The sequence below is a fragment of the Macrotis lagotis genome, chromosome 1 (assembly GCF_037893015.1).
Source record: "Macrotis lagotis isolate mMagLag1 chromosome 1, bilby.v1.9.chrom.fasta, whole genome shotgun sequence".
NCBI lineage: Eukaryota > Metazoa > Chordata > Mammalia > Peramelemorphia > Peramelidae > Macrotis > Macrotis lagotis.
In genome coordinates, this window is record NC_133658.1 from 443,279,358 (window position 1) to 443,298,451 (window position 19,094).

Consider the following 19,094-nt stretch of genomic DNA (forward strand, 5'->3'; position numbering starts at 1 on the left):
AATAAATAAACAAACAAATAAATAAATGAAAACCCTAAAAATTAGAATTGGATAAATATAAACCAATGAGTTTATGACATTACAAGATTCCATCAAAGTAAAAAGTCTGGAAAAAAACTGAAGAAAATATAAAATACCTTTTTAGGAAAAACAAATGACCTAGAAAATAGATCCAGGAGAGATGATTTATGAATTATTGTACTACCAGAAAGCCTAGATCCAAAAAAAAAAAAACCTGGAAATTTTCTTTTGGGAAATTATCAGGGAAAACTGTAAGAACACAGAACTCCCTCAGAAAGAGACCCCGCAGGATAAACACTCCAAGGGCTATCAAGTAAATTCCATAATTTTCAAATAAAGGAGAAAACCCTGCAAGCAACAAAAAAAAAGAAACAATTTAAATACAAAGGAAACACAGTCAGATGTACACAGGACTTAGCAGCTTCAAAACTGAAGGACTAGAGGCCCTGGAATACCATATTTTGGAGGGCAAAAGACCTTGGATTACAACCAGCATATTCTGTCAGGGGAAAAGATGGATACTCAGCAAAATAGAGTACTACCAAAATTTCCTGAGATTAAAAAAAAAAAACAGAACTGAACAGAGAATTCAGTCTTCAAATATAAAACTCAAAAGATGCCTAAAAAGGTAAATGAAAAGGGGGTAAAAAAAAAAAATGTTGGTCAAGAACATTAAATTGTATACAGCGCTATAAGGGAAGATGTAACATTTGTAACCCTTGAGAATTGCATTTGTCTTAGCATAATTAAAGGGATGAATATAGTTGAAGAGACTGAATTTAGAGGATATGAGTATGGTTGGTTCTTATCTCTCCATTGAAGAGGATCAAGATGACATCACTATGTTTGAGACAAATAGCCCAGATGAAAAGCTGGGGTGTTACCTGAAACTTATGTGTCCCAGTATCCTCTTGCTCTGACAGCTTAGCATTTTCTCTGACAAGGGCATCCTTTTCTTTCCTGGGCTGTCCTGAGCCAATGTCTATCATCCCTTAAAATCAATTGTAAAGTTCTTAAGCAAGAACTTAAGAGAGAGACCAGTGCTTAGTACTTACAGACTTAATTAAATCAGATGCGACTTTAGGGGCAGAAGGTGGGAACCTACTAAGAAAGGTTGGTTAGGAAGAGATCTTAACATGGTTGGTGAGCTAAAGGGGGGAATATGGAAAAAAGAGTATGTGATTTTGTATGATGCATTGGCTTGTAAGGATTGTTTGTCCATAGAAGGTACTTGAAAAGGGGGTAAGGTATAAAGTGATTATAACTTGACATGATTCTTGATTCTTAAGAAGTATATTTCTAATGAGACAGAAGAGAGGAGGGTACTTAGTGATGAGGTGATGTTGCTTATCAATTAAGCAACCAATCAATCAATCAGTCTGTGATTGTACTTTGATAATACTTTGAGCTTATCAAGCAATTAATTAATGGTACTTTGAGAGTACTTCTATCAATCTGTGAAGAGGCACAAAGATCAGTTATAGTAAATGGAAAGAAAGGAGGGTGTATACATAGAGTAAATCCTAATCAACAGGGAAGTGGAGGAGAGGGGGGCAGGGGTTGAGGGAAAGAAAAGGAAACAAGAGATTGATTTTGAAGGTAAAAATGAAAATAAAGTTAAAATTTAAAAGAAAAACTAAAAGAGAAAAGGAGTAAAACTTGAGTGAGGCAGAATAAAAGGGAAAGAGAAAAAATACAAATGGGGAAAGATAGTATGGAAGATAAAGTAGTGTTATTAATCATAACTGTGAATGTGAATGGGAGGAACTCTACCATAAAACAGAAGCAGAAAGAAGAGTGGATTAAAACCAGAATCCTACAATATGTTGTTTACAGGAAACACATCTGAAACAAGGAGATACATACAAAGCCAAGATAAAAGGCTGAAGCAAAATATATTGTGCTTCAGCTGAAGTAAAAAAAATCAGGGGTAGTGATGATCCTGATTTTAGACAAAGCTAAAGCAAAAATTGTTCTCATTAAAAAAAGGATAAGGGGACAGCTAGGTGGCGCAGTGGATAAAGCACCAGCCCTGGAGTCAGGAGTACCTGGGTTCAAATCCGGTCTCAGACACTTAATAATTACCTAGCTGTGTGGCCTTGGGCAAGCCACTTAACCTCATTTGCCTTGCAAAAACCTAAAAAAAAAAAGTTAAAAAAAAGGGATAAGGAAAGAAACTACTTCTTCTTAAAAGGCACCATAGGCAATGAAGCTGTATCATTATTAAATATGTGTGCACCTAGGGATAGTATCCAAATTCCTAGAGGAAAAGCTGAATGAGTTACAAGGAGACGCAGCAAAACTTTAATAATGAGAGACATCAAATTTCCTCTCTCAGAACTAGATAGATCTAATCACAAAATAAACAAGGAAGTTAAGAAGGTGAATAAAAACTTTAAAAACTTAGATAAGATAGACCTGGGGCAGCTAGGTGGTGCAGTGGATAAGAATACTGGTCCTGTTGTCAGGAGGACCTGAGTTCAAATCCAGCCTCATACATTCAATGATTACATAGTTGAGTGACCTTGGACAAGTCATTTAACCCCATTACCTTTAAAAAAAAGATATGATAGACCTTTCAGGAAAACCTAATGGAAATAGAAAAGAAAATACCTTTTTTTCTGTAGTTCCAGACACCTATACCAAAACTGACCAAATACTATGGCATAAAAACTTATAATCAAATGCAGAAAGGCAGAAATAATAAATGTATACTTTTCAGATCATAATATAATAATTACATATTATAAGGGGGTACAGAGAGATAAACCAAATATTACTGTAAGCTAAATAACGGAATTTTAAAGAACAAGTAATTTCATTCAAGAAAATGATAACAATGAGTCATCATACCAAAATTTATGGGATACAGTCAAGGCAGTTTTTAGAAGAAATTTTATATCTCTAAACGTTTACATGAATAAAATAGAAAGAGGAAATCAATGATCTGGATATGCAATTTAAAAAAGCTAGGAAAAAGAACTAATTAAAGATCCCCAATTAAATACCAAATTAGAAATTCTGAAAATCAAGGGAAAGAGTAATAAAATTGAAAGAAAACAAATGACCTAATAAATAAAACTAAGATTTTGTTTTATGAAAAAAAAAGATAAACCTTTGGTTAATCTACTTAAAAAATAGAAGATAATCAAATTACCCATATCAAAAATGAAAACAGTAAACTAACCACCAATGAGGAGGAAATGTGAAAGAGATAATTCAGAGCTATTTTGCCAAACTGTATGCCAATAAACTTGATAACCTGAGTGAAATGGATGAAAATTTACAAAAATATAACTGCTCAGATTAACAGAAGAGGAAATAACTCTTAAATTACCCCATTTCAGAAAAAGAAATTGAAGAAACCATCAATAAACTCCTTAAGAAAAAAATCTCTAGTTCCAGATGATTTTACAAGTGAATTCCACCAAACATTTAAGGAACAATTGATTCCTATTCAACACAAGCTATTTAAAAAAAAAAATAGAAGAATTCTGTCAAATTTCTTTTGCGACACCAATATGATGCTGAAACCTAAGCTCAGAAGAACCAAAACAGACAAAAAAAATTATAGATCAACCTTCCTTATGGCATTTATACCAGGTAAGTAGGGATGGTTCAATATTAGGAAAACACTGACCATAACTGAACATATCAACAGCAAAACTGACAGAAATCATATGATTATCTCAATATATGCTGAAAAAGCCTTTGACAAAATACAACATCCATTTCTATTAAAAACACAGGAAAGGGGGTTGGTCAGGTGTGCATTGGATAGAGCACGGGTCCTGGAGTCAGGAGTACCTGAGTTCAAATCTGGCCTCAGACACTTTAATAATTACCTAGCTGTGTGGCCTTAGGCAAGCCACCTAACCCCAATGCCTTGCAAAAAAAAATAAATAACTTGCTAGTTTTTTGAAGGAGCCTATCTTAAACATCCATGATTTAACTCAGATCCACTCAGATATGAATCTCTCTGTTCCTGATCCCATCCTTCTTACCAATAGATGGATTGGATGGTCCCAATTTGAAGAAGAGGAAGTTGGATGAGTGTGAGCTGGCCTTCCAGGGAACTAAAGTATTTGTGATGCCTAATGGGATGTTAAAAAGCAACCAGCAGTTGGTGGACATTATTGAAAAGGTGAAACCTGAAATTCAGCTGTTGATCGAGAAATGCAACACAGTCAAAATGAGGGTTCAGCTCCTTATCCCCTGGACAGAAGATGAGAATAACTTTGGTGTATCCATCCAGGAGGAGACAGTTGCAGAACTAAGGACTGTGGAGAGTTGAAGCTGCATCTTATCTGTACCAGATTTCTAGATATTACATTACAAAAGCCAAATTGGTTTCTAAAAATAGCCAAATATTCCCATGTGGAAGACTATCAACGCACAGTGACAGAGAATACATTAGTCTTCAGTTTATTATATCAGAACTGAGGAACCAATATGTCACTTTACATGACATGATCCTGAAAAACAATGAGAAGAACAAGTGGCCCTGGAGCAGCAATGCAGAGACACTGTACTGAGGTCAGGAAGTCTGGCTCCAGACTGACATTGCTTTGGTTTGTTACATGACTATCAAGATGGAATTAGTAATCACAATCTTCTGTTCATAGTTAAGAGTCTAATGAAGCTCTCATGTAGTTCTGTGACATGTTTTATTTCAGACCTCAGGAACTCTCCTACCCTAGACCCATTCATTTCTGGAGTGTATGCTCACATGTTGTCCATGCACATATGCACTTTCTCTTGAACTCTTTTTCCCCACCCTAATCCACCTCTAGTCTCTTGGTATGTTTGTCTCCTTTTCAGTTAGTTGTTTAGACATTGGAGAAGTTGGAAGTGAAAGAACTTAATGTTTCTTTGAAGGAATGGAGGGGGGCTACTCTTGCCTCTCTGTGGCAGAGGATCCCTGGTGTTGGGAGGGAGAAGGGAAGGAAAGGTTGTATTTCCTAGCTTGCATCTCCCTACCACTGGGACCTTGGGAAATATTATACCTTCTACTGTCTCTTTCAAAGCTTTTTTGTAATGTCTTTTATTGCAAGCTTTTCAATTTTTCATATGTAACTCTGCCAACACACATATTCCTGCCCCTATCATCAGACTTCCCTCCTCTTCAGGAGTTCATCCTAGCTCCAGGAGTCGGGTGCCTAGACTAAGTAAGTGGTGGAGGATGCAGCTGCAAGGCACAGTGTGTTCCACCTGAGCAGAGAGATGGGAAGGAGGAGAGAGCAGCCCCCTCCTGAGATTCAGCCTTGTTGGGAACTGTTAAAGACAACTGCCCCAAGTATTTGACTCTTCTTAAATCAGTTAAAAATAGAAGGGGTGGTATTTTCTGAAGTTTAGATCCAGATGGTACTTTGGGGCTACTTCCTTTTGGAAAATGTTTCTTATTTAAATATTTTTTCCCAAAGGGGGGGAGAGAGAGAGTGGGGGGGGGGTGAGAGAAAGCATGTGTAAATTTGTAGGGTACATCAGAAACATGGAACAATTGCTGTCTTTCTCTTGAGAACTTTCTGGATATATTCCATTCATTATTACAGGTTCTTTTACTTCCTCCCATCCACCTCCAGCTGTGTTACCCCATCAGAGGGTTGCTTTGTTCAGCCAATCTACCCTTTCCTTATGTATTTTCATCTTTTCTTCTGTTTTTTTTTTCTCCTCACTTTCCTGCTGGTTTCTACCTGGGATGCATCAGTCTGTCCCATTATATTATAGTGAAGGAGTCAGGACATTGTCTTCCCATGAATAATATTCAGTAACAAACCAACTCTGTTTTAGTTGGGCCTCCCCTAGACTCCACTCCCCCATCCCTGTCCCCAACCTGTCTTCTCCCTTTCTACCATGTGTTTCTTGGTGGTGTTTGCTTTTTTGTTTGTTGGATTGTTCTGATGTCCCCAACTCCTGCTTCCCCAATCCTTATCCTACCCAAGCTTCCTGGATCATAATGTAAAATTCTTTTACCATGTCAAGAAATTATTAAAACACACACACACACAGGGGCAGCTAGGTGGTGTAGTGGATAGAGCACTGGCCCTGGAGTCAGGAGTACTGAGGTTCAAATCCAACCTCAGACACTTAATTACCTAGCTGTGTGGCCTTGGGCAAGCCACTTAACCCCATTTGCCTTGAAAAAAAAAACTAAACACACAGACACACACACACACACACACACACACACACACAACCACTGGAGGGTATAGAAATAAATGGAATTTTCCTTAAAATAATAAATAGTATACATCTAAAACCATCAACAAATGTTATATGTAATAGGAATAAACTAGAACCATTTCCAATCAGACTGGGGTGAAACAGAGATGCCCATTATCACCATTACTATTCAATACAGTATTTTAAATGTTAGCTTTAACAATAAGAGGGAAAAAAAAGAAATTGAAGGAATCAGAATTGGAAATAAGGAAGCAAAGCTATCACTTTTTGCAAATGATATGTTATACTTAGAGAACCCCAAAAAAATCATCTAAAAAACTACTTGAAACAATTAACAAATTCAGCAAAGTAGCAGAATATAAAATAAATCCACATAAATCATCAGTATTTCTACATATGAACAAAGTCCAAGAGTAAGGGACAGAAAGAGAAATTCCATTTAAAGTAACTACAGACAACATTAAATACTTGGGAATCTACCTCTCAAGACAAACCCAGAAACTGTATGAACACAATTACAAAGCATTTTTTCATGCAAATAAAGTGAGATCCAAACAATTGGAAAAATGTCAATTGCTCATGGTTAGGTCGATAAAAATGATAAATTCTACCCAAATTAAATTACTTATTTTGTGCCTTACAAATCAAACTACCAAATAACTATTTCACCAAACTGGAAAAAAAAATAGTAACAATAGTCTTCTGGAGCAACAAAAGGTCAAGAATAACAGGGGAACTGATGAAAAAAAATGTAAAGGAAGGTGATCTAGTTCTGCAGATCTAAAACTATATTATGAAACAACAGTCATCAAAATTGCCTGGTACTGGTTAAAAATAGAGTAATAGATCAGTGGATTAGAATAGGTTCAAAAGAAATAATGTTAAATGACTACAGTTATCTACTATTTGACAAACCCCAAAACATTAGCTTCTGGAATAAGAACTCTCTGACAAAAATTGTTGGGAAAATAGTATGGCAAAAACCAGGCATAGATCCACATCTCATAGCCAAAATAAGGTCAAAATGGGTACAGGATTTAGACATAAAATGCGACACCATAAACCAATTAAGAGACCAAGAAATACCCTATCTGTCAGATCTATGGAAAGGGGAGAAATTAATGACCAATCAAGAAATAAGGCACATTATAAATTACAAAATGGATGGTTTTGACTATATTGTTTTTGCACTAATAAAACCAATGCTGTCAAAATCAGAAGGAAAACAGAAAACTGGGCAACAATTTTCACAGTTAGGGGTTCTGATAAAGATTTCATTTCCAAAATATATAGAGAATTGCATCAAATTTATAAGGTCACACATTATTCCTCAATGATAAACGATCAAAGGATATGAACAGAGTTTTCAAATGAAGAAATTAAAGCTATATATTATCATATGAAAAATGCTCCAAATCATTACTGATTAGAGAAAATATAAATTAAAACAATTATGAGGTATCACCTCACACCTATCGGATCAGCTAAGATGACAAAAAAAGGAAAATGATCAATGTTGGAGAGGTTGTGGGAGGACTAGGACATCAATGCACTGTTGGTGGAGTTGTGAACTGATCCAACCATTCTGGAGAGCGATACGGAACTATGCCCAAAGAGCAATAAAACTAATCATATCCTTTGACCCAGCAATAACAAGTCTAGGCCTATATCCAAAAGAAATCATAAAAAATGGGAAAAGTCCTACATGTTCCCAAATATTAATAGCAGCTCTTTTTGTGGTGACAAAGAAATGGAAACTGAGAGAATGTTCATCAATTGGGGAATGGTTGAACAAGTTATGGTATATGAATGATATATGCTCTATAAGAGACCAAGAATAGTCAAGACTCCAGAGAAGTGTGGAACAAATTACAGAAATTTATGCTGGGTGAAGGGAGCAGAACCAAGAGAATATTATACAAATTAACAGTAACATTGTGAGTTGATCAACCTTGATGGATGCAGCTCCTCTCAGCAGTTCGGAGAACGACCCTAGGAGACTGTTATGGGCAATGCTATCCCCATCCAGAGGAAGAATAACGAAACAAAACAAAACAAAACAAAAAAACCTACAGAATCTGAATGATGGTTTTCTTTCTTTTCCCTTAATCTTAATTCCTCATATTGAAAATGACTAATCTGTAAACACATTAAACACAAAAGTATATGTACAACATTCACCTGACTGTTTGCTGCTAAGGGGAGAGGAGTAGGGAGGGCAGAAGAAAATTATGTAACTTACAGGGCAGCTAGGTGGCACAGTGGTTAGAGCATAAATCCCAGAGTCTGAGTTCAAATCTGGTCTCAGACTCTTAATAATTACCTAGCTGTGTGATCAAGTCACTTAACCCCACTGCCTTCCAAACACAAACAAAAAAAGAAAACAAGAAAATTATGTAATCTAAAAATATGCATATGCATGTGGCTGAATGTAGAAAAATTTTCATAACAAGTAATTGGAAAAATAAAATAAAATAATGGAAAAAATCAAACTGTCTTACAAAAAACAAAAAGTCTCCACAGAGAATAGATGGATAGAGGATTACAGTATCCCCTGCTTCAAGAAATCTCATGTATCATTTATAGGAAATGTTAGAGCACTGGGAACTGTCAATTGATGAAGTTCAATTAGATTATAGGAGACACCAGGCTAGTTATCACTTTAGGTCTTAAAATTAGCTGAGTAACTCAAATTAGAAAGTATGCTTTTTGAATAATTCAAAAAGTTTGGCTATCTAGTTCTCTGGATATTCTCCTAACTCTATCCCATGCCTGCTAAGATTTGGGAGGAGATGGAAGTAAGAAAAGTATAATGTAGTGCTGTGGACGCACCTTGGAAAAAGTGATAGCCTAGGTGAAGTAAATAGCCTAGGTGAAGAGAAAGTTATTCTAAGTATGAGGTACTTGGGGCAGCTATGTGGCACAGTGTGGCATAGAGCACTAGCACCTGGTATTCAAATATGAAGTAAAACTAGGTCTGTATTCCAAAAAGATCATAAAAATGTACAAAAATATTTCTAGGAGCCCTTTATATAGTGGCAAGGAATTGGAAAATGAGAGGAAGTTTGAATAAGTCATGGTATATGAATGTGATGGAGTTAGACTGCACTGTAAAAAAAATCATAGTGGGCTGACTTCAAAAAAGCATGGAAAGATTTGCACAAACTGATGCTGAGTGAAGTGAGCAGAACCAGGAGAACAGTGTACACATTAACAGCAATATTGTGAGATGATCAACTTCACTCCTCTGAGCAGTTCAGTGATCAAGGACAATACTGAGACCTGTTATTGAAAATGCCATTCACGTGCAGAGACAAATCTAGAGTCTGAATGCCAACCAAAGTATACAGTTTTCACTTTTCAAAACTTACTTTGTTTTTTTCTCAAGATTTTTTCCCTTTATTTCAGATTCTTTTTTTTACATGACTAATTTAGAAAAATGTTAAAACATGACTGTTCATATATAATCTATATTAGATTGCAGTCATAGGGGGGGGAGGGAGGGAAAGGAGGTAGACAGAAAAATGTAATAGCCAAAAGTTTACAAAAAGATGAATGTTGAAAACTATCTTTGTAAGTAAATGAAAAAAGAAAATAAAATGGCATTTACAAAAAGTATGAATTATACAAACCACTAACTACATTAGCTTCTGAGGACAATCCTGGGTAGGCTCTGGAAAAATTTGTCCAAATAAAACTTTAAAAACATTTTTTAAACAAAGTTTAGTATTGGCTCTTGTAATGGCTTTTAAATCTCTTATGTTGGCTTTTTTTTTTTTTTTTAAGTTTTTGCTAGGCAATGGGGTTAAGTGGCTTGCCCAAGACCACACAGCTAGGTAATTATTAAGTGTCTGAGGCCATATTTGAACTCAAGGTACTCCTGACTCCAGGGCTGGTGCTCTATCCACTGCGCCACCTAGCTGCCCCATTGGCTTTTAAAAATAAAGTGCTGCATTTCTATTTTCCATATTTTGGAAAAATATCTACTGTCAAAATGCTTACTGATCATGTGGTTTTTGTAAATTAGGAAGCAGTCACCTCAATGCATTTAGTTTTATAACAAAGTTACTAAAGTAGAATCTTTGAAGGCTGTTAAGACACACAGATTCTGGCATGACTTCTGTTCCTTGGATCACTTTGGAAGGTGTATCTCAGAAGTCCTTAGACAGCATCCTTGCCAATCACTCCCTGGAAAGGATTTTTAAATCTTTCCTATATTTTAAATATATACATATATAATATATATTTAAATATATATTTATAATTATGATCTTATATTTTACAATAGTATAGGTTTGGACAGAGTAGCCTATATTTCTTCAGTCAGATTGTTATATAATTTGTAAACAGGATATAAAAATTTAGAGATAAGACCTTTAGGGTTTTTTTGGTGCTTTTTTTTAAACAGGGAGGGCATTAAATATAAAATGCTTAGCAACTATGCATAAGAATGCACTAAAGTTTTGTACTTACAGCTTTTAACCCTAAAGTATCTGGTTTTTTTTTTCAGGAAATTTGTCTATGTATGTGGAAAAAAATTCATAATTACTTTTTAAAAAAAAGAAATAGCAACAAAAATGTGCATAGCCTTTGATCCAGCAATACCACTACTGGGTCTATACCCTGAAGAGATGATGAAAAAGGGTAAAAACATCTCTTGTACAAAAATATTCATAGCAGCCCTGTTTGTGGTGGCAAAGAATTGGAAATCAAGTAAATGTCCTTCAATTGGGGAATGGCTTAGCAAACTGTGGTATATGTTTGTCATGGAACACTATTGTTCTATTAGAAATCAGGAGGGATGGGAATTCAGGGAAGCCTGGAGGGATCTGCATGAACTGATGCTGAGTGAGATGAGCAGAACCAGAAGAACACTGTACCCCCTACAGCAACATGGGAGTGATGATCAACCTTAATGGATTTGCTCATTCCATCAGTGCAACAGTCAGGGACAGTTTGGGGCTGTCTGCAATGGAGAATACCTTCTGTATCCAGAGAAAGAACTGTGGAGTTTGAACAAAGACCAAGGACTATTACTTTTAATTTAGAAAAAAAAACTGATATCTTATTGTCTGATCTTGCTATCTCTTATACTTTATGTTTCTTCCTTAAGGATATTTCTCTCTCATCACATTCAATTTGGATCAATGTATATACCATAGAAACAATGTAAACACTGACAAATTGCCTTCTGTGGGGGTGGAGGGAGGGAAGATCAGGGGAAAAAAATAAAATCTTTAAAAAAAAAAAAGAAATAGAAACAAAAGACAGAACTGTGTTGAGGAGACAGGAAAATGCATTAGGTAAGAAGCTGGAAAGACAGAGAAAAAAAGTTAAAAGCTAGTTTATCCTAGACATAGTAGAAACTACTGGAATTTATATAGTAGAAACTACTGGAATTTATCAACAGGAAGGAATCAGACCTAGTTCTTAATCAACCATGACCCTAGTTTCAGTTCCATACTTGAGCACAGAGAGGAACAATATATGCAAGCTCAAATATGTAAAACAATTTTAAAGGAAAAAATCCAAAACATTAGGACTAATGTCAGTCTTGATGGAACGAGAACGTAGCCTCCCAAGATGTGACTTCTCTGAAAAGTATAAGACAAGTCTGAATACATAAGAGTTAGTATACTTGTTAGATAATAAGTTTAATTACCTTTAAAAAAAGTTCTATAAATAAAAGCTTTTAAGAATATTTTGCGGTATCCACTGAGCCAAACTAGCTACCCCTCAACAGACTTTTGAGGAGACAAAAAGGGAAAGAAGAGAGAACAGAATAAATGGGAGTGGGGAGGAATAGAATGGAAGAAATACAGTTGAGCAATAGCAACTGTGGGAAAAAAATATTGAAGTAACTTCTCTGATGGACTTATTTTTTTAAAATTTTATTTATTTAAGGCAATGGAGTTAAGTGACTTGCCCAAGGTTACACAGCTATGAAATTATTACTCACTCCAGGACTGGTACTCTATCCACTGTGCCATCTAGCTGTTATTGGTATCTGAACATTGACATAAGTACATTTTTTTCCTTTTTCTCTCACTTTATTCTTCTTGGGGTTTCTCTATCTTTGTGGGAGGAAGGGAAATTATGTTTACTTTTACAAGACTAATGTAATAATATGAAAATAAATAAATTAAAATGACAAACATAGCAAAATCTAGACTATTTGGCCAAATAAGCATGAAGGTCTCAACTGCTAATAGCTCCCTTTCCACATTCATTAAATAGTTGTAGGAAAGGGCTAAGGTATAAGAAAAAGGATAAAAAGACAGGATAGGAATGAAAATCTTTTTTTTTCTTAAGATGACACTTCAACAGCAGATAGATATTCATCACTATTAATAAAAACTGAAGAAATGGAATCAGGAGAGGGGCATAAACAATGATTATGATTATTTAAAAACAACAATGAAACTTGAAGAGAAAAGAAATCAGAAGACAAAAAATAAACTTATATTATTTTGTTAAAATTTATATTATTTTCTTTTTAAAATGTAAACAGATCTAATTGTGGTTTTATTGCTTATTTTATTTATATTTGTTGTTTGTTAAATTTACAATAAAAATTACTTACATTTAAAAAAAAGAAATTCACTATCTAGCTGTTTCTCCAAAGAACTGGGAACTTTTTGCAGTAATCTATAATTGCGCAAACTCTGAATTAAAATTTAAAGCTTTTCACTTAACACCACTGCCTGATCAGATTATTAGCAATCAACAAGCATTTATTAAGTACTTATGTGCTAGGCATTGTACAGAAAAAAAAACCACAAAAAAAATAAAATCAGCTCCTGTCCTCAAGAAAGCTAACATTATATGGGTGGCTAGGTGGTTCAGTGGAAAGAGCACCAGCCTTGGAGTCAGGAAACCCTGAGTTCAAATCCAGCCTCAGACACTTAATAATTATGTAGCTGTGTGGCCTTGGGCAAGCCACTTAACCCCGTCGCCTTGGGAAAAAAAAAGCTAACATTCTAAAGAGACAGGGAGTGTTTGTGTATGTGTATGTATATACCTGTTCATGCAGAACTGTAGGGTCTTTGAGAGGTATACTTTGAATCTAAGATTAGAAAGCTATATAGTCTCTTCCCTAGTCTGAGTACATATAAAGATTTAGTGCTAAGTGCCATATTTATATTACAGAGAATTTTCATCTACTCTAACAGCAACATGGGGGTGATGATCAGTTGACTGACTCATTTCATCAATGCAATAATCAGGAACAATTTTAGAGTACCTGAGAGAATACCATCTTCAGAGAAAGAATTGTGGAGTTTAAACAAAGACCAATTTTTTTTTAAAAGTGTCTTATGTACTACATAAATTTGCCATCTCTAATATTGTATTTTTCTCCTCAAGGATATGATTTCTCTCTCAACACATTCAATTTCAATCAATGTACAGCATGGAAATGATGTAAAGATTATCAGACTGCCTTCTGTGGGGGGTGGGGAAGGGAAGGGGGGACTGTAAAATTCAAAACTTTATAAACAACCTTACAAAAAAACTAATATTGTATATAATTGGAAAACAAATTAAAAAATTAACTTAAAAAAAGAGATAATTTTCATCTACTGTGGAATGACTAGATGGTAAAAGAACTGTTTGAAATAAACGGAGGATTTTTAACCAGAAGACAAAAAAAATAAGGGATCACGTGATTTTAGTCTATGAAACGTTCTATGGAACAGGAATTTGATTTGGTTTGCTTGGCATAAGGAGACACTTACCATGAATAGCTGCAGAATGCTAAGGTTAAACTGGTAATAAGGGTACAAGGGGTCTTCAAACAAAAAGTTGGATAACTTGTTACAAAGAATGGGTTCTTATTCATGTATGGCTTAGCCTAGATAACTTCTGAGGATCCCTTCCAATTATATACACACAAATGTGTACATGTATGTGAATGTATATCTTTATTCACAGATATGTGTACATTTCAACATATACAAATATATAGCCTCTGTGCTTCTATTATAATCTATACATGGGATAGCTGAATCAGAGACTTAAAATAAAAAGGTCAACTGCCTCACTTTACAAACAAGAAAACTGAGATGCTGAGATGTTAAGTGAATTGCCCAGGGTCACAGAGGTATCAACTAGCTGAGTTAGGATTCAAAATCCAGATTCCATGACTCCAAATCATACACATTTATTTTATGTTGTTTTTTCCTGTCAATACTATTATTTCTTTTAAGGTTTTTGCAAGGCAAATGGGGTTAAGTGGCTTGCCCAAGGCCACACAGCTAGATAATTATTAAGTGTCTGAGGCTGGATTTGAACTCAGGTACTCCTGACGCCAGGGCCAGTGTTCTATCCATTGTGCTATCTAGCTGCCCCTCAATACAATTATTTTAGATAAGGCTATGACTGCATAACATACACTGTATAACATAAAGCAAACAAATTAGGTTTAGCTCTTGACACCACAACTTTAGGAAAGATACTGATAAATTGGAAAAGTCAGAAAAGAGCAACCAAGATGCTGAAGGGCCTGGAGTTCATGTTATATAAGGATTAAGTTGAAGGAAATGGGGATGTTTAGCCTAGAGAAAAAAGACCAAGGGAAATGACATGAAGTACTGTCAAAAGAGGAAGGAGACTTGTTTTTTGTGGCTCCAGAAGGCAGAACCAGAGGCAATGATGATACAAAAGGAGGCAAATTTAGACTAAATATTAGGAAAAAATCTTCCAAACAATTAAAACTGTTCAGGAAAACAACATATGCAATGATGATAACAATATAAATGAAAGAAAAACAAAACAAGTGTGGACCCAAAACCGGACTATGAAAGATGACACAATGCATATACTTGCAGACTTAGTTGATGAATTGGTAAGATTTGTTGAGCTGTTTTGCATTTTTTTTACCATTTTGTTGTAGGGGGTTTTTTTTGGTACAATTGCTGGGGGGGTGACAAAAAAAAGGGTATATTTGGAAATGAACGTGATAGAAAAAACAACAGAGAGCAATAAAAATGGAAAAGTAAAATAGAACCGTCCAAAACTGTAGTGAGTTCCCCGTCAGTGAGGTCTGCAAGCAGAAGCCGGATTACCAACTTTGAAGCATGATATAATGGAGTTCCTTTCAGGTATGGAGGCAGCTATGTGGGTCAGAAAATAGAGCAGTAAGTCTGGAGTCAAGAATTTAGTTCAAATTTTACCCCATATACTTACTAGCTAGGCAAATTACTTAAACTCTGTTTGCCTTAATCCAATGGCAGACCACCCCAGTATCTTTGACAAGAAAACACCAAGAACACTGGCATGTACGGGATTACAAAGAGTTGGACAAAGTTAATTTCATCAAATCTAAAGCTTTCTTAAATGGTTCTACATCATTGGGGGGGAAACCTTTTGAAACCACAGGTTTCAAAAAAAAAAACTTGGAATAAACTTTTTTTTAAAAAAAATCTATCACTTGGTCAAATCTCCTAACTTGTGAGCCTCAGTTTCCTCTTACCTAAAATAAGACACTTGCTTGATAATCTCTAAAGAGGCTTGTAGCTCAAGCCTGTTTCCAGAAACAACATAGAGGATTTTTTAGAAGGGGTCCTTATGCCCTTTAAGAGTTTACAAAAATATTGTATTCAAGTTGACCTTCTAATACTACTAAAGCCCCCCCAAAACACAGCTTGGTACATTTCTCTGTATTCTCATAGAAAAGTATCTTAAGGAAATATGTTTCTTAACTGTAAAATGGACTATCTATCTCTAAGGACTCTTTCAATCTATTCCTCCATGCAGTTACTAATATGGAGGAAAAAAAGATTCTTATCTTTATTAAATATCTATTTAGGCACTTGGCTAAGCTTGGATTCTTTGTACTGTAGGGGGAATTTACCCATTCATTACACCTGCAAATACCACATAAATAAAAATATGCCCAAAACACCTAGGTCTACACTGTCAACCAACAGTCTTTTTATTCATTATCAAAAATAGGTTCAACGGAAGAAAAAGTGCAAGGGAGGGAACTTCTATATCAGAGTAGAACTCTGTGCCTCAGGATCATCCTTTGTTAAATATCTCAGAAAAGTACTTTATAGTATTATGTGTGAGGAAATAAAAAAAACTTCATCAAAACCCATGATATCAAAATGTGTTATTAAGAAAAATAGTACAGAACTAGAAAAAAAACTAAAAAAATTGGGGCAGGGAGGGAGAAAAGAGAAGCGTGAGAACGTGGTTCTAGAGGAATGCAAGATTACTCCTCATTCCAGTTAGTGAGAAAGTGTGTGGGGGGGGGGGGAGACCAGCTTCCCCAAATCGAAATAAGTCAAAGTTGGAGAATGTGGGGTGGGAATAACTTGAAGGGAAGGCAAAGAGTCAGAGAATAACCTCTGAGCCCAGGCGGCCCTGAGGGGTGAGGTGGGGAGGGGGAGGGGGTCACAGACAGTGAGGATAAAGACTTGCCCAAAGGATCCTAGGCATTACACTGTCACACTCACAATTCAATCATCCATTCCCCTTCCAGCACCTCCTTCCAGTTCTTGTCCGTTATGGTCCTCACATGCCTCCACAATCCTCGGACTCCCGGCGTTCCATACAACAATAACAGCAATACTATTAAGGTTAGCAAATAACTCCTGGACCGCGCCATTTTTGCTTACTGTGAACGCCACCTGGAGCAACAGTTACAGGGGTCTACTTCACCTCCGCCCCTAAGGCCCACTGTTCACTGCGCATGACTGAACCAGTAGCGAACCTTATAGGCATGCGCAAGTGTGGCGCCTGCGTGATGCTTTCTCTCTGAGAGGCGTTTAGTTTGTTTCCTGTAGTTAGCAGAACGGGTCTCGCTTCTTTGCGGCAGCTCATTGGCATTTTGTAAATTTAATAGGAAGAGCGAAAAAAGAAAAATTATAGGGACCAAGCTTTGAGAAAAAACTTATTTGTAGTTCATTACTCTAACAGGCAAAAAATTTCAGCTCCTTCTCAAGTGTTTAAACTCAATCTCCCCTGCACCCACCAGAGATCCTGAAAGGTAAAACGAAGCAAATAAAAACTCGAAAATTTGAAACGCCACATTAGGGACATATAATATATATAATATATAATATATAATGTATAATGTATAATATATAATATATAATATAATGTATAATACATAATGTATTATACATAATGTATTATATATATTATATACATATTATATATGTATTATATACATATACATATTATTACATGTTGTATTATATACAATATACATATTATATATATTATACATTATATATTATATATTACATAATATATTATATTATATATTATATATGTGACACCATCCAGAAAAGGATACTCGGAGGTGAAACACCTCCTCCAAGTCTATCATCATCTTCAGTTCCTTCTTGAATTGTCAATGAAATATTGAATGATGTTGACAAAGTTATTATTTCATTCGAGACTCAACTCTGGGAGATAGTTCTATCACCACAACTCCAGGAGGTAGTTCTAGTTTTCCCCATTTTACAGATGAGGAAGCTGAGGCAAACGAAGATTAAGTGATTTGCCCAAGTTCATAAGACAGTATCAGTACAAATTTTAACTCAGGTTTTCCTGCCTCCAAATCTACTGCTCTATGCAGTATAGACCCATAAGAAAGAAAAATAACCTCAGGTTTAATGTATTCTATGAATACTCCTCTAACTCATCAGTCCTTTCTAGTACTTTCGCCATCAATAGTCAACCAGAGGACTTAATTAGCTCGAAGCAATGATATTTAAGAAAATTGAATAGCATAAATTATAGTAAACAAAACATTCTCACAAAACTACACAAAATGTACATGGAAGAATAGGTACACATGGAGAGCGTGAAAGTAAAGTTATTTCTTTAAAACCTTTGTTAATAATGTCTAGTAAAAGTAACATAATTCCAACTGAGCTAATCATGAGATTAGACCTATAGATGCAGAAAAAAAACTTTTGATAAAGTACAACACTGATTTATATAAAAAAAACTTGAAAGTATTGGTACAAATGGATTTTTTCTTAAAGTGATGAAAAGCATTTATCATAAATCATCAACAAGTATTATTTTTAATGGAGATAAGCCAGAAGTCTTCCCAGTAAAATCAGGTGTGAAACAAGGATGCCCAATGTCACCAATAATATTGAATATTATATCAGAAATCCTAGCAATAGAAATAAGAAAAGAAAAAGAAATAGAAGACAAAAAAATAGGAAAAAATGTAATAAAACTATCCCTTTTTTTGCAAATAATATAATATACTTGGAAAACCCCAAAACTCGACTAAAAAGGTAAAAAAAAATTTAGCAAATAGCAAGTTATAAAGTAAATCTACTAAATTCATCGCTTTATAGCACGAAGCATTGCAAGAAAAGATAGTAAAAAGGAGTACCTGGGTTCAAATCCGGTCTCAGACACTTAATAATTACCTAGCTGTGTGGCCTTGGGCAAGCCACTTAACCCCATTTGCCTTGCAAAAAAAACCTAAAAAAAAAAAGATAGTAAAAGCTCATGTAAAATAACTCTAGATAGTAATAAATACTTGGGGGTACACCTAGTAAACAAAGCCAGGATCTATGAAACAAAATTATTTTTAAAAAATTATGCAAATAAATCCAAATTCAAATAACTGGAGAAATATTAATTGTTCATGGATAGACAGGGCCAATGTAATAAAAATGATTATTTTACCCAAACTAATCAATATTATTAATTAATCATTAATATAATAATTGATTCCATACCAATTAAATTACCAAAAATTATTTTACTGCCATAGAAAAGTGATAACATTCATTTGAAAAAAAAAGATAAAATCAAGAATATAAAAGGAACTAATAAAAAATATGTAAAGGAAGGATCTTAAAAGGAAGGATCTTAAACTGTTGCATAAGGCAGTCAATTATCAAAACTAT

General features: G+C 35.0%; 1 protein-coding gene and 1 pseudogene across 2 annotated transcripts in view; one reads left to right on the plus strand and one right to left on the minus strand.

The window, feature by feature from the left end:
- TMX1 (thioredoxin related transmembrane protein 1) overlaps positions 1-16,907 on the minus strand; it is a 59,038-nt gene extending 42,131 nt beyond the window's left edge. Inside the window, exon 1 of one of the 2 annotated variants that reach the window (XM_074213355.1) lies at positions 16,665-16,907. In XM_074213355.1, coding sequence (XP_074069456.1) covers positions 16,665-16,816 — 152 coding nt within the window. In that variant the 5' untranslated portion in view covers positions 16,817-16,907. The remainder of the gene's footprint in view (positions 1-16,664) is intronic. The other variant, XM_074213354.1, reaches the window with a different exon arrangement.
- Positions 1,596-5,459, plus strand: LOC141506526 (proteasome activator complex subunit 3 pseudogene; annotated as a pseudogene).
- Positions 16,908-19,094: the final 2,187 nt, after the last annotated feature.